Genomic DNA, 16,455 nt, shown 5'->3' with positions numbered 1-16,455 from the left:
CGAAGATGGCATTGAGAATTTCCATTGCACATCCGGCCGAGCCGTTCGAAGCGCGGGCCCCCGCGGAGCCCCCCGTCGCTCACACTTCCGTACCCCAGCCGTTTCTCATGGTTCAAGGCTGCTTATAATTACAGTTTTAAAAAACTCCTTCCGGCCATACCCGCAGCCTGCTGCGGGAGGGTCCTTTGGGGATCAAAAGGAGCTTTTCATTATTTAATGAATTTCTCTCTCAGGGCACTCTGGCGGCTCTCTCCCTGCGCAGGTGTGCCCCAGCATGCGGCTTGGAAATCACCAAAGCGAGAGAAACTATTGAATGGCCAGAGAGAGAAAGAGAGAGAAGCAGAGACCCTTTGCCTCGGCCTGCACGATTAATGGACTGTGCAACTGACTCACAGTGGGCAGATTCTTCCTTCTGGCCTAATGACTTCCCTGCAACAGAAGCCCAGTAATAAGGACATAAGAACACAAGAAAGGCCCTGTTGGATCAGACCAAGGCACATCAAGTCCAGAAGCCTGTTCTCACAGTGGCCAACCAGACGCCTCTAGGAAGCCCACAAGCAAGACGACTGCAGCAGCATTGTCCTGCCTGTGTTCCAAAACACCTAATATAATAGGCATGATCCTCTGATTCTGGAGAGAATAGGTGTGCATCATGACTAGTATCCATTTTGACTAGTAGCCATGGATACCCCTCTCCTCCATGAACACGTCCACTCCCCTCTTCAAGCCTTCCAAGTTGGCAGCCATCACCACATCCTGGGGCAGGGAGTTCCACCATTTATCTATGCGTTCTGTAAAGAAATACTTCCTTTTATCTGTTTTGAATCTCTCACCCTCCAGCTTCTAGAATTATGAGAGTGGGAGAAAAGCTTCTCCCTGTCCGCTCTCTCCATACCATGCATCATTTTATAGACCTCTCTCATGTCTCCCCTTTACCGCTTTCTTTCCAAGCTAAACAGTCCCTGATCATTTTGGTTGCATCGGTAATGAAGACCGATGTTTATATATAGAATTTATGTAAGCTGCGTGAACATAAGAACACATGGGGAGGGGGGCGTTACGTGAATGCCAATGCTGAGGCCTGCTCCGGCACAGGTGTGCTGTGACAGACCGGGAAGCTGTCTGTCAAATGAGCTGCAGTTTGCCAGAGAAATTCTTAGCTGAGCACTGAGAATACAATGATCTCTTCCCGCTCCTGGGCTCCCAGCACGATGGAACCTCAACCGGGTTTGACACACTACAAATACCTCTTGGTGCATTGCCAAAAGGGGGGAAAAAGATATTTCTCAGAGATCCAGAGTAATGCCTCAATTAGCCTAAAACGTGCAGGGCGTAGGAGAAAGCAGCTTTAGAATTATGCATTTCAAAAACCCTTGAACGTTATGTTGGCGTCAGGGCCAGGGTGAACACCCCTGAACACATGAAGCTGCCTTCTACTGAATCATAGAGTTGGAAAGGACCACCAGGGTCATGTAGTCCAGCACAATGCAGGAAATTCACAACTACCTCCCACTCAATTCCCCCAGTGACCCCCTACTCCATGCGGGGGGGGGGGGGAAGCCTCCAGGATCCCTGGCCAATCTGGTCTGGAGGAAAATTCCTTCCTGACACCAAAGTGGTTATTGGCACTACCCTGGACACGCAAGAAAGGGCCACGAGAGGCAAACACTGAGGCAACCCTTCCTGCCCTCCCTCTCATGAACTGCCTAAGGTCACAGATTCAGCATTGCTGACAGATGGCCATCTAGCCTCTGCTTAAAAACCTCCAGGGAAGGAGAGCTCCCCACCTCCCGAGGAAGCCTGTTCCAATGAGGAACCGCTCTGTCAGGTAGTTCTTCCTAACGTTTAGCCAAAAACTCTTTTGATTTAATTTCCACCTGTTGGTTCTGGTCTGACCTTCTGAGGCAACAGAAAACCACTGCACACCATCATCTGTATCAAAGCTTCTTAAACTATGGGCTGCATAACTGAATGTGGGGGTCGCGAAAAATCTGGCGACAGTAAAAGCTTTCTTTATGATTTATTATCAGTAAATGTTTGATTCGTATACCTATTTTATACACCTATATATCCGGGGTTGTGTAAAAATGTCTTGGGCGAAAAGGGATCGTGAGTGGAAAAAGTTTAAGAAGCCCTCCTCTCTATGACAGCCCTTCAAGTACTTGAAGATGGTTATATCCCCTCTCCGTCTTCTCCTCTCCAGGCTAAGCCACTCACTTGGGGTTCATAGTGGGGGCAGCTGTGCCCTTGGGGCGACATTTGTTGGTCTCTCCAAAACAGCTGTTTAGCCGCTGTAGAAAATGAAAAGCTGAACTATACAGGTGTCAAGGTCATATTTTGCCTAGGCTCCCAAAAAACCTTGGGCCATCCCTAGATGGGTCACCATACCAAGTGAGTTTGAACTTGTGAGCCACCATACTAAAGAGGTCCCAGACCTATCTATCTTAGGTACCATTACTCCATTAAAATCCCCCATCCATATCATTTGGGAACTGCTGCTGTATGGCATAATTGAGCCAGCGTGGTGTACTGGTTAAGAGCAGTGGACTCTGTCGAACCGGGTTTGATCCCCCACTCCTCTGCATGAGTGGCGGACGCTAATCTGGTGAAACGGGTTGGTTTCCTCACTCCTTCACATGAAGCCAGCTGGGTGAATTTGGGCCAGTCACAATTTTCTCAGAACTCTCTCAGCCCCACCTATTTCACAAGGTGTCTGTTGTAGAGAGGGGAAGGGAAGGACGGAAGAAGAAGAGTCTGTTTTTATATGCCGATTTTCTCTACCACTTTAGGAAGAATCAAACCGGCTTACAACCACCTTCCCCTTTCCTCCCCACAACAGACACCCTATGAGTTAGGTGGGACTGAGAGAGCTCTAAGAGAGTTGTGACTAGCCCAAGGTCACCCAGCAGGCTTCGTGTGGAGGAGTGGGGAAACCAACTCGGTTCACCAGATTAGAGTCCACCGCTCCAAACCACCCCTCTTAACCACTACACCAAGCTGGCGATTGGAAGCTGCTTTGAGACTCCTTAAAGGGAGGGAAAAGCAGGGTATAAACACCAACTCTTCTTCTCCTTCTTCAGAGGCCCTTCCCAGTACCCTCTCCAAACTCCACCCCCAGATCTTCAAAATAGCCAACCTTTAATCAGAATCAATTTCCAAAGAATCCCTGCTAACTTCGATGTGAGAGAAGTCATCTAACGTTACTTACCCTGAACAGCCGAAAAGAAATTGAAGTAGTTTGGGCAGGGCACCACTTTAATTTCACCCTCGCTCGCTGCCGGCCAGCAAGTGATGTTGTCGAACATGCTCCGGCAACCTACGGAGAGAGATGGGGCGTTTAAGGACATTGCAGAGGAAGCAGAAGCCGGACACATGTAAAGTGAAGCTGGGACACAACAGATATTTATCTACTGCAGAGTAAAAGAGAAGGGTCAGTTTGTAGGGCAGAAGAAGGATGTTCCATCTCTCCATCAGTTTTCTATGCTACTCATCCTCCAGGAAGCTCACGATGACATACATGGTTCTCCTTACTTCTCTGTAGGGTTGCCAAATCTGGGTTTGAGAAATTCCTGGAGATTTGCAGGGGGGAGGGCTGTAGACTGAAGGTTTGAGAAAGGAAAGTGGATTTCAGCTGGGCATAATGCTATTGAGTCCACCCTCCAAAGAAGCCGTTTTCTCCAGGGAAGCTGATCTCTATAGTCTGGAGATCAGTTGTAGTTCAAGGAGATGTTCAGGCTCCATCTGGAAATTGGCAACCCTAAGCAGGGGTCTGTTTGGCATGTGCGACTCTAAAAGATGCTACTGAATGCCATGGCGCTCTAACAAAAAGTCAGTCATCTGCCCATAGGACACCCATTCAACCAAGGCCAACCAATATTCTTTTTACAATCCATTTTCAAGAATCACAGAATAGTTAAGAAATGCACTCATTTTTCCAATCGACATACTCACTGATTTAACAGAAGCCACCATAAACAAATAAAGATGTACCTTGGGCACACTATTTTGCCAATGCTAGGTTAATAAAAATATCTATCTCCCAAACTGCCAAAAAGTAAACAAAAAATCAGTTTCTCACGGCAAGATAATGCCATTTCAAAGCTGGTTATTTTTTTTAAAGGCGTGATTAAAGCAAAATACAGTGCTTATGAAATCCTATGAAATCCAGCGTGGTGTAGTGGTTAAGAGCGGTGGTTTGGAGCGGTGGACTCTGGTCTGGAGAACCTGGTTTGATTCTCCAATCCTCCACATGAGCGGTGGAGGCTAATCTGGTGAACTGGATTTGTTTCCCCGCACCTACACATGAAGCCAGCTGGGTGACCTTGGGCTAGTCACAGCTCTCTCAGCCCCACCCACCTCACGAGGTTTCTGTTGTGGGGAGGGGAAGGGAAGGCGATTGTAAGCCACCTTGATTCTTCCTTAAGTGGTAGAGAAAGTTGGCATATAAAAACCAACTCTTCTTCATCTTGTATAGAATTTGCAACATTTGTTTTTATGGTTTATGTATTTGTAAACCCACCTCCTGGGGTTACCAACCTACAGGGATGCCCTACAGATCTCCCAGAATTACAACTGATCTCCAGACCACCAGCTTTGGAAGGTAGAATCTATGGGGTTATACCCTATGAGGAGACCAAGCCCTACGAGGAAAGGCTGAGGGACTTGGGAATGATCAGTCTAGAGAAGAGGAGGTTGAGGGGGGACAGGATTGCTCTCTTGAAGTATTTGAAGGGCTGTCACTTAGGAGGGCAGGAAGCTGTTTCTGTTGGCAGCAAAGGACAGGACTTGTGCTGGCCATAAAATGCAAACTCCAGCCTCACGCAACCTCAGTTTGTCTCGGGGCTGTGCAGGGAAAGGACATCTTCAACCTCTGCTTGGTTTCAATATTCAAAACTAGGCTCCCTGTTTTGTTATTAGCATCTTAAAGGAGAAAAATGGGTATTTACAAAGGATACATCTTTTATCCTTTGAAATGCTGTTAACAATGCAGAAGGCCTAGCTTCGAAGAGCAAAGGTGAGGTGAGGTTAAATGGTTAAACGTCGCCTCTCTTTCTCCGCTCGGGCCCAAGGCCAATTGAGGCTGTACATTCCTACGATCTGCATTTATGGAGAAGTGTAACCTTCATCACATCTGTTTGACTTAGTATTCATGTGCACACATTGTCATGGATGTGTGCTAAAGACAACGGGGAGGGGTCGTGGCTCAGTGGTAGAGCCTCTGCTTGGCATGCAGGAGGTCCCAGGTTCAATCCCCATCATCTCCAGTTAAAGCAGGGGTGGGGAACCTTTTTTCTGCCAGGGGTCATTTGGATATTTATAACATCATTTGCGGGCCATACAAAATTATCAACTTAAAAATTAGCCTGCTATATTCGGTCAAACATTTAGCCAAGAGGCACGACTAGAGACGGGTCCAAGTGTCTGCCATGTTTCTCCACGGACCGGGTGGGAAAGGGTTAACATAGTTTCTTGGGCGGTCCTAGAAGCTCCATAGCTAATAACTCTTCTGCAAGGGGGAAGGAAGGTTCCTTTTCTCAGCAAAACAAACTCACATCCGCCTTGAATTGAGGCTATTCCTGTCTGTGGGAGGGGGCGGATCACCAGTCCTAGATCCTTCTGAGCTAGAGATCTACCAGGACCCACGAAGGGTCGGACCAAATGATTTCGCGGGCCTTATATGGCCCCCGGGCCTGACGTTCCCCACCCCTGAGTTAAAGGAAACAGGCAAGCAGGTGATGTGAAAGACCTCTGCCTGAGACCCTGGAGAGCTGCCGGTCTGAGTAGACAATACTGACTTTGATGGACCGAGGGACTGATTCAGTATAAGTAAGCTTCATGTGTGTTTATGTGTGTCCATACATTTGACTCCTAGAGGCCCTGCGGGAGGGAGCTGAACCTGGAAGGATGACCGTGCCGGCAACAAAGCCTAACATTTTCACAAGGCATCCCCAAAGGCAAAATTAGGCACGGTGATCTCCCAGGAAACAAAACATAGGAACGAGAATACAGAATCAGTGAAGTGTCTGTGTACGGCATTCCATCGCGGAATAAATATGGCATCCGGTTGCATTTCGGATCTCAGAGTGGAGATCTCACAAATCAATCCCGCACAGACGCTGGGGTCGAAACGGCGATCTTTCCTTCTCAGGTCAGAAAAGGAACTTATCTCAAGCACAGAGCTGATGACGTGAGTCATTCTAAAACAACGAGGGGAAGAAACACATTTTTTTGTTGTGTTGTGGGAGTATTTCAACTTGCCTCATCTGATATGGGCATAGGCGTAGGAATTCACCCATGCATTTTATCTGACAACAGGAGGAGGAGGAAGAGGAGGAGGAGGAAGAAGAGGAAGAAGAAGAAGAAGAGAAGAGGAGGAGGAAGAGGAGGAGGAAAAACCCCAATTTTCTCTACCACTTAAGGAAGAATCAAACCGGCTTACAATCAAAAAAACCCTTACAAACCCTTCCCCTCCCAACAGTTACCCTGTGAGTTAGGTGGGCTGAGAGATCTCTAAGAGAGCTGTGACTAGCCCAAGTTCTGAAGAAGTGAGCTGTGGCTCATGAAAGCTCATACTATGCCAGAAATATTGCAACAGGGAAACTGCTATTACAACTGATCTCCAGCCGATAGAGATCAGTTCACCTGGAGAAAATGGCCGCTTTGGCAATTGGACTCTATGGCATTGGAGTCCCTCCCCTCCCCAAACCCCGCCCTCCTCAGGCTCTGCCCCCAAAACCTCCCACCAGTGGTGAAGAGGGACCTGGCAACCCTATTCATCACTTGCTTTGAAAACCCTACAGGGTCACCATAAGTCAGCTGCGGCTTGACCACACCTGATACGAAGACCTGTTTTCAACCATATTATTAGCGCTGCCAGCTCTTGGTTGGGAAATACCTGGATATTTTGTGCATGGAGCCCAGGAAGGGTTTAGACAAGTTTAGATGTGATAAGTAAGCATTGAATATGTTTCAAATTTCTCCAATAATTCAATTTTTTTAAAGTCCACAAACCTTCCCCCCCACCAATGGTTTCAAAACTTCTGGACACTTTACATCTCTAGGTAGTAGAAAGCGGATACCTTAAATGGCTCCTTTCCCTCCCACAACCAAGAAAACACTCTGGGCACTTTCACACATCCAAAATAATCCGCTTTCAATACACGTGCAACATTTGCAAGTGGATTTTGCTAGTTCATACAGTAAAATCCAGCTTCAAAGTGCATTGAAAGTAGATTGAAAGTGCATTATTTGGCATGGGTGAAAGCTAGGAGGAATATTATGGCCCAGCCCTCTACCTGCTTCATTTGTTTCCTACTTGCACCAGCCAGAAATGGTATATAGTCCACTCTTCTGCCTCAGTTAACTGTCTAGGTTGCCAGGGAACCGGTAGGATGCTTGGGGATGGGGACAATGGGGTGTGTGTGTCTGTCACACCCTGTGCGCTACCATGTCTTTGCCAGGAAAAACCCGGAAGTGATGTTGGGTAGCTCTAGGAATTGCTGGAAACTCTATGGTAAAACTAGAGAGTTTCTGATGATTCCTTAGAGCCACCCTATGTCACTTCTGGATTTTTCTCCTGGAAGTGACACAGTGGTACAGTCCGTGGTGGCATTTTAAGAGCATTTTTCTCCAGCGGCGGGCATAGAGGGCCACCCTAGTCCAGACCAGAGCACATGGTATGCATAAGTAGGGTTGCCAGGTGCCCAGTGATGGCGGGCAAACCCTCGGCAATTCGCCCCTCTGCCCGCCGACCACCTGAGGGTCGGCGGGCAAATGTGCATGCGCGCGCCGACGTGTGCGCGCGTCACTTCCGGTTTACAACCAGAAGTGCCACCTCGCGAGGGGCCTTTTCCTCTTAGTTTGAGTGGTAAAAGGCCACTTTACCACTCAAACTAAGAGGAAAAGGCCCCTCGAGAGGTGGCACTTCCGGTTGTAAACACGTGCATCAGCGCACGCGCAGTCCCGACTGCAGCCCCATAGCCTCCCGCCGGAGGAGAGAGGGAACCTGGCAGCCCTATGCATAAGGTAAAGGGTGGTGGTAGACAGATTACAGAATTCTAGGCTCTACCATATCCTTATTTTTAATAATTCCCCCCTTTAAAGACCCTCTTTGCATGTCATAAATTAGAGCACCGAGGAGAAAGATTAAGCACCATCCTCTTGCCAATGATGCTAGCTTAGTACATGTAGGGCAAAGGGCACTCACAAACACGACACCCCTTCATAGCAGAGTCCAAAATTCAGCTTTTCACCTCATTCTGTTTAATGCGTAAAAAAAGCTCTGGACACATGCAAATAGGAGTGAGAAGCCACAGTAGATTAAAGGGGCATCTTGCACGAAGCGTCTGCTGCTGCTCACCCTAGGAAAGCAGAAGAGGCCTTGCTCGGATCCTGATCTACCCAGGGCCGGGTGGACAGATTGAATCCTGGCGGCACTTCGGTTTTGCTCCATTCAAAAGCCAGCCCCTGGTGATAGTGAGTTCCTGATACGGGCCCCACAGCCTCCTTACCCATGCTCCTGACCCCGCCATCAACTCCCGAGCTGAGTATTAACAGCTGGTCAGTGATGCTTTTAACCTTGGCAATCGCATTTCTTCTCCAAGGAAGGAGCCGGCCATAAAAAGAGAGAAACAAAACGTGATGTTCTTATAAATGCTTGCGGATGGGGACAGCCGGGTGGGGTGGGGCAAGAGTTCGGCTTGAGCTGGGTTACAAACCTCCAGGCGGGGCCCGGAGGGGTCCTGGGACTGCAACTCATCTCCAGAGTGCCGAGACCCGTTCCACTGGAGGAAATGGCAGCGTTGGAAGGGGGACTCTATGGAATCACATCGCTGCTGCGCTCCTATTCCTCCCCAGATTCTGTCTTTCAAATCTCCACCCCCAAATCTCCAAGAATTTCCCAACCCAGAGTTGGCATCCTTCGGTTTGGTGAATATGGCTAATATCCAACAACTTGCAGAAGCAAAATAAATAAATAAATAAAAAATAAAATTGATGGATGCAGCTCAGAGAGACCGCAGAAATTCAGAAGTCCCATGTCTGGAATCTCCAGTTAAAGGAACACATGGAGCTGCCTTATCCTGAATCAGACCCTTGGTCCATCAGTGTTGTCTACTCAGATTGGAAGCAACTCTCCAGGGTCTCAGGACAAGGTCTTTCACATCACCTGTTACCGGATCCTTTAACTGGAGATGCCGGGGACTGAACCTGGGACGTTCTGTGTGCCAAGCAGATGCTCTGCCACTGACCCACATCCCCTAAAGAAAAGACATTCTCTGCTTGACATCCTGGAGGATAAGAGCGGCGGACTCTAATCTGGAGAACCGAGTTTGATTCCCCGCTCCTCCACATGAGCAGCGGATTCTAATCTGGAGAACCGGGTTCTATTCCCCACTCCTCCACAAGAAGCCTGCTGGGTGACCTTGGGCCAGTCTCAGTTCTCTCCAAACTCTCTCAGCCCCACCTACCTCATAAGGTGTCTGTTGCGGGGAGAGGAAGAGAAGGTGATTGTAAGCCAGTTTGAGACTCCTTAGGTACACAAAGTTGGGGTATAAAAATCAACTCTTCTTCTCCTTCTCCTCAAACACCCGCTGGTTCAGTTCTCGCTTACTAGCCAGTCACACGGCAAGCTGTTCAGATGTATCCCGATGAATTCAGATGTGTCAGTTTGCATGATTAGTATCTTTTGCTTGCCACCCGTGCCCCTTACCCGCTCCCGATGCCGTTTTTTCCCCCCAAAAGGACATCTATAAAAGCGATATTGAAAGTTTGAGATGAAACTTGCCCCATGCCTTCCATGTCTACCCACGAACCCAGCAGATCGTGGGATTGGTCCTTGCAATCCCTTCCCAAATCGATACCGTACACCATGCAGGTGCAAAAAGCAGGCGTTGGAAGCCTGCTCGACATTTCAAGCCGGTCTGGGCAGGAGGTCACTCAGGAGTGACCGGTTGCTCTCCAGGCAGTACAAAGTCACTCTCTACCTGCTGGCCAACTGCGATAATTGTAGGCATCTCCAAACAGGGAAAGATGGCCTGAGGTATACTGGTCAAAGCCCTCTGTCAAAACTTTACTTCTGTTTTGACTTCCATCTTTTTTAAAAGATGAAAATGGATCCTGGTATTCCAGGAGAAAAGTCAAAGAACAAAACTGTTTGGTGGGTCGCTGCCATTTATTGCAACCTTTCCTAACCTTGTTCAGTGTTATAACAAAAACTTGTACTTAATTATATGTTAATTCCATTGTTTCGTAAGAACAGTTACTTTGCTTTTGTAATATGGGTTAGTCTCACATCTGCTGATGATTATCGTATCTTTTTGTTGTTCTAAGAAATGTAATGCTCTAAAAAAATACTTGACCGTTGAGTTGGGAGGGGCTCTGGCTTAGCGGTAGAGCATCTGTTTGATCTGCAGAAGGTCCCTGGTTCAATCCCGACCTCCAGTTAAAGGGACTAGGCAAGTAGGTGATGTGAAAGACCTCTACCTGAAAACCTGGAGAGCTGCTGCCGGTCTGAGTAGACAATGCTGACTTTGATGGACCAAGGGTATGATTCAGTATAAGGCAGGTCATGTGTTCATGGGTGACTATGTCCTTTTTTAAGCAAAAACCAGCCCTGGCAGAGTCTAAACTCCAGGGCTGCGTGGCTTCAGATATCAAGAAAAATGAAGCAGCTCAGGAAATGAAAAACTGTTGCCAAGGAATACACACATATTATAGATTGCAGAAAGTGGACGAACTGTTCAGAATTAGCATCTGCCAACACTCGGCATGACAGAACTGATACCTGAATGGCGTGACTGCAGTTTTGAAGAACGACTCAAATTTGCATTGCTGTTGCTTGCAGAGAGGTTTGTCCTTTTCATCGGGGAACGCAATGTGTGGTTAAGCCAAAAGCAGATCAGTTGACATGCAGACAATGTCTAACAATAATTTGGATCTGTCTTGCCAAAACCACAAATATGCTTTTTGCAGATAAGTATCCCAGATGCGTGATGCAAGACGGAAATAGCCATACAAGTAAAGGGGGGGGGGAAGGGGAGTTGTGCAAATCCCTAATAAGGCCTCGTTTGCACTGTGGTGGCCAACTTATGTTGGAGCTGTACGCTGGCCCCCAGCAGGAGACTTGAGGGGTGGGCGGTACAGGGACATAAGGGGTGCCATTGCTCAACAGGGTGACTTCATTTCCTGGATGTGAAGTCATGCCAATTTAGGATTTAGCGGAAACTCTATGGTTTTACAATTGAGTTATTGCTGATTCCTACACTGGTGTGATGCCACTACCAGGTTTGCTCCAGGAATAATATCACACCATTGAGCAATGGTGATTTTTTTCTGAACCCCCCCCCCCGGACTACAGAGTGATGGTGGGGTGGCCATGGGGTCGCTGGCTTCCATTATAGTGAGAGACCTGGAAACCCTAACTGTACCACTGCAGATTGCAGGCAGGAGTTCACGTGGTTAACTGTGGAAACATCCTGAAGGTGCTTGCTTGTCAGTAAATGCCATTGAGTTTGATGAAATTTACTTACTAGAGAGTCTGCCTAGGACTTCAGCCTGAGTGTTTTTCGACGTAAAACATACGAACGTAAGAAAAGCCCTGCTGGATCAGACCAAGGCCCATCAAGTCCAGCAGTCTGTTCACACAGTGGCCAACTAGTGGCCTCTAGGAAGCCCACAAACAAGACGACTGCAGCAGCATTTATCCTGCCTGTGTTGCACAGCACCTAATATAATAGGCATGCTCCTCCAATACCATAGAGAATAGGTATGCATCATGACTAGTATCCATTTTTACTAGTGGCCATGAATAACTCCATGAACATGTCCACTCCCCTCTTCAAGCCTTCCAAGTTGGCACCCATCACCACATCCTGGGGCAGGGAGTTCCACCATTTAACGATGCGATGTGCGAATAAACAATTCCACCCGTGCCAGTGCATCCAAACAATTCGCCCATGCCAAAGAAATCCCTCTATATAGAAAACCAGATGTCATCAGTAAGAATTCTAGCCTAGCATGTCGTCGTTGACTTTCTATACCTTAGGAATGTTTTTTTTTTTCATGGAAGAGCTCGTCTGTCGTGGAAGTCCACAACCTGCCATCTGATATGGTACAACAAGCCTAGACACAAAGAACTAGGCAAAATGATACTATGGGGAGAGGCAGAATAATCGACAAAACACCGCTGTTTACCCATAAACAAAACTGTTTATCTGGACAGAGTTATCTGTTTATACATAAATCTACTATTTATCTATTGAGGATTATCCTTAAAACTACAGGGTAGTTCACTGTTATCCTTAAAAGGCTCGAATGGTAGAGACAAGACGGCACAGTTGTGTGGGGTCAGCCATGATGGGGATAGTTGGAAAAACTGCAGAACAGCTTTACAGGCAGCCATCTTTTATTTCCCCCTTTCTTTTGACCGCCACGATTATTCGATCACCCCCTTTTGGCTGCTTAAGCAGCTAGTCCCCGTTACCCTCAATGGCTACCCCAAGACCTCACCTAGAGTACTGTGTTCAGTTTTGGGCACCACAGTTTAAGAAGGATGTAGACAAGCTGGATCGTGTCCAGAGGAGGGCAACAAAGATGGTGAGGGGTCTGGAGGCCAAGTCCCATGAGGAAAGGTTGAAGGAGCTGGGTATGTTTAGCCTGGAGAGGAGAAGACTGAGAGGCGATATGATAACCATCTTCAAGTATTTGAAGGGTTGTCATATAGAGGATAGTGCCGAGTTGTTTTGTGTTGCTCCAGAAGGTCGGACCAGAACCAATGGGTTGAAATTAAATCAAAAGAGTTTCCATCTAGACATTAGGAAGAACTTTCTAACAGTTAGAGCGGTTCCTCAGTGGAACAGGCTTCCTCAGGAGAGGCTGAGCTCTCCTTCCCTGGACGTTTTTAAGCAGAGGCTAGATGGCCATCTGTCAGTAATGTTGATTCTATGACCTTAGGCAGATCATGAGAGGGAGGGCATCTTGGCCACCTTCTGGGCATGGAGTAGGGGTTACTGGGGGTGGGGTGGGGAGGTAGTTGTGAATTTCCTGCATTGTGCAGGGGATTGGACTAGATGACCCTGGTGGTCCCTTCCAACTCTATGATTCTATGATTCTAAGAAGGTGGGCAGCTAGTAGGGGTGACAGGTCTCCCGCTATAAAAGGAGACTTCTTGGCATCAGTCCTGTTCCCTGCCACTGCTTAGCAGGCCGGAGGGTAAAATGGGGGGGGGGGTCTTTCCAGTGTCACACATCAACATATTATGTCACTTCCGCTGCCAAACCAGAAGTGACAACATCACGTTGGGGCGATGCTTGAAGATTCGCAGTTTGGGCTAATCTTTGAGAGTTGCCCCAGTGACATGACATCACTTCCAGATTTGCGCCGGAAGTGATGCCGTGTGTTTGCATGACTAACCCTGCCCCTTAGCATCTCCTGGTAGATTGCCAGCTGCGGCTGGCGATCTAGGAGCTAGCCACAGATCGTCCACAGGGCCGGATGCATGGAAAAGGTCATCTGTTGGATCATCTTTTCTGCCCAAGGGATGATCCGGCAGAAGGGTCAATACTGCAGTCCATGCGATGGTTAGATCACTGCTTAAGGTTATGATACCTAGCGACCTCTGCAAGGGTGGAGGTTGGGGGGGGGGAAATCAGATCCAATGCAGCTTGTAACACTGGGCTGAGAAACTGCGCCTGCAAAAATTCTCCCTTCTGCACCCCCACACAAAGCACAGTGGCTGTATTTTCTGCCACTTTGCCCTCCAGCGGAGGATTCTTGGGCTGCTGCTGAGCCCCGACAAAATGTCATCTGCGCCTCCGGTTGAAGATCCGTAGGTTCGTTTCTGACATCTAAATACAACACCTCGGAGGCTGTGTGTTTTGCTGTGTGTCGGTGAAACCGCAAGCTGGCTAGGTGTCTTGACTCCTAAATCCTTATTTGTGTTACCAGCAATGTTTGTTTTGAAATGCCTGACTTGTTCGTACAGGATAGCAGGAGGAAGACAAGTTCCATTACATTCTTAGAACGGCTTTCCTCAAGCACATATTTGGGGATGCGTGTTGCTGCGCATACAACAGAGGGAGCAAAAGGCTCCCAGTGAAAGAGACCGGCCGGACCCATCTTGTGGGTTACTGGTGAGGGACATATCAGAACATGCCTCGTTCAGAAGACATGCCTACAGTACCTGAAGGAAAGTGGAGCAGTCAATGCACAAGAGCTAGTGTAGTGCCGTAGTCCGGGCTATAGTAAGATCTGGGTTCCTCACTCAGCCCCAAAGGTCACTGGGTGACCTTGGCCATACTTTTGGGGCAGGAACACAGGGGGCCATGATATCATGTGCGTCATTATGTCTTATCTGGGGAAAACCTAGAAGCACAGACAGTAGCTCTAGGAATCGCTGGAAACTCTATGGTTTTGCTATAGATATTCTGGCGATTCCTAGAGCTACCTGGTGTCACTTCTGGGTTTTCCCCAGAAGTGATGTGATGATGTATGCAGTGCAGCCAGGTTTTTTTTTTAAAAATGTTCTCCTGTCACTGCCTGGAGTGGCTGCTGGCAACAGGACCTGGGGTCAGGAGATCCGCCACCCCGGGGACTGGCAAGACTAATGGAGGCACATTCCATCCCTTCCCATGTCTGCACTCTAGATGGATAGGGTCCCATCACAGATTTGTTATGTCAGTGAGAGTGAGACAGAACACTGCTCATAAAAATATAAGAAGAGCCCTGCTGGCTCAGACCAGTGGTCTATCTAGTCCACCATCCTGTCTCACACAGTGGCCAACCAGTTCCTCTGGAGGGCCAACAACAGGGTACAGCGGCTGAGGTTTTCATTAGAACACAGGAAGAGCCCTGCTGGATCAGATGAGTGGTCCATCTAGTCCAACATCCCGTCTCACATACTGGCCAGCCAGTTTCTCTGGTCCACCATCCTGTCTCACACAGTGGCTAACAGTTCCTCTGGAGGTCCAACAATAGAGCGTAGAGGCCGAGGTCTTCATTAGAACATCAGAAGAGCCTGGCCAGATCAGACCTGAGGTCCATCTAGTCCAACATCCCATCCCACATACTGGCTAACCAGTTTCTCTGGTAGTCCAGCACCAGGCCATAGAGACCGAGGCCTTCATTAGAACATAAGAAGAGCCCTGTTGGATCAGACCAGTAGTCCATCTAGTCCAGCATCCTGTCTCATGCAGTGGCCAACTAGCTACTTCAGAGGTCCAACAACAGGGCACAGAGGCCAAGGCCTTCTCCTGATGTGGCCTTCTGGCTCTGGAATCCAGAGGTCCACCGTCTCTGGATGTTGAGGTTCCACATCTCTTACTGTCTCTAGTCTGACCCAGAGCACAAGCCAGCTCTGAAAACATTCCTACTAACTTTGGCTTGGGCACCAGGGCGGCATGGAAGCGTTTTGGAAACCATCACGTGAGTTTCTCAATCAATATTTCTAAGCATTAAGTAATAAATCACAGCAAAGCTTTAATTACACGGAAATGTACAGGGGCATTTCTCGTAAGGCATAAGAAAGAGCTCTCTTGTTTGGAAGGTCAGGAAGCGTGATCTGTTGACAACTGCAAGCTGAGAAAGGCAAATCTCTGGACAGTTCTGGCACTCTCAGATAAACAGGACCGAGATCCAGGCCGAGACTGGAAACAGAAAAGGTTGCCAGCTGTCCGTGTAAGGGGATAAAAGGACATCTCCCAGCCAACACTGCAAGCTTTTCCTTCTCCAAAGTAAAATGTTTTTATTGGCCGAAGAAGCGACACATTCTTCCGGTTGCACAACGGAGCGGACAAACAAAACCTTTCCGTAAAGTTGCCGTTTGAAAGATCTGAGTTGAGAAAGGCTACGCGGCACAACAGATCACTATTCTTGTGTGCAGAGAGGGTTGCCAGGTGGAGTCTGGAGATCTCCAAGAATTACAACCTGATCTTCAAATGACAGAGATCAGTTTCCCTGCAGAAAATGGATGCTTCGGACACTGGACTCAACAGCACAATACTCTGCTGAGGTCCCTTTTTTCTCCAAACCCAAATCTCCAGGAATTTTCAAACCCAGAGTTGGCAACCCTATACACAAGCCCAAAGATCTGTGATCTGGAAGGACCGTTTGTAATGAGCTGCTCTCAGTCAAAGACATTGGAGTAAGTCATCAACCAATGAGACACAGGAACCCAAGTATAAGGCAGATGTTTATAAAATTACTAATAAAATTACTATTAAAATTACTAATAATAGATACATCAACCAAGAAATAAGAGACTGAGCTGTGGAAGGGCAAGTCATGAAGGAACTAGAAAAGATGCTTAAGAAGAAGAAGAGTTGGTTTTTATATGCCGACTTTCTCTACCACTTAAGGGAGACTCAAACCAGCTTACAATCTCCTTCCCTTCCCCTCCCCACAACAGACACCCTGTGAGGTAGATGGGGCTGAGAGAGCTCTAACAGAGCTGTGACTAGC

The 16,455-nt window shown here is 47.9% G+C and overlaps 1 protein-coding gene across 1 annotated transcript in view; it reads right to left on the bottom strand.

Annotated features, from left to right (window-relative positions):
- Positions 1-16,455, bottom strand: part of LOC130484241 (vasoactive intestinal polypeptide receptor-like) — an 85,305-nt gene that overhangs the window by 56,908 nt on the left and 11,942 nt on the right. The window contains exon 2 of the mRNA XM_056857142.1: positions 3,209-3,316. Within this exon, the coding sequence (XP_056713120.1) occupies positions 3,209-3,316 (108 nt within the window). The remainder of the gene's footprint in view (positions 1-3,208; positions 3,317-16,455) is intronic.

This window comes from Euleptes europaea, chromosome 11 (genome assembly GCF_029931775.1).
Source record: "Euleptes europaea isolate rEulEur1 chromosome 11, rEulEur1.hap1, whole genome shotgun sequence".
NCBI lineage: Eukaryota > Metazoa > Chordata > Lepidosauria > Squamata > Sphaerodactylidae > Euleptes > Euleptes europaea.
The sequence above is the reverse complement of the archived record's forward strand: the minus strand, read 5'-3'. Positions and strand labels throughout refer to the sequence as shown.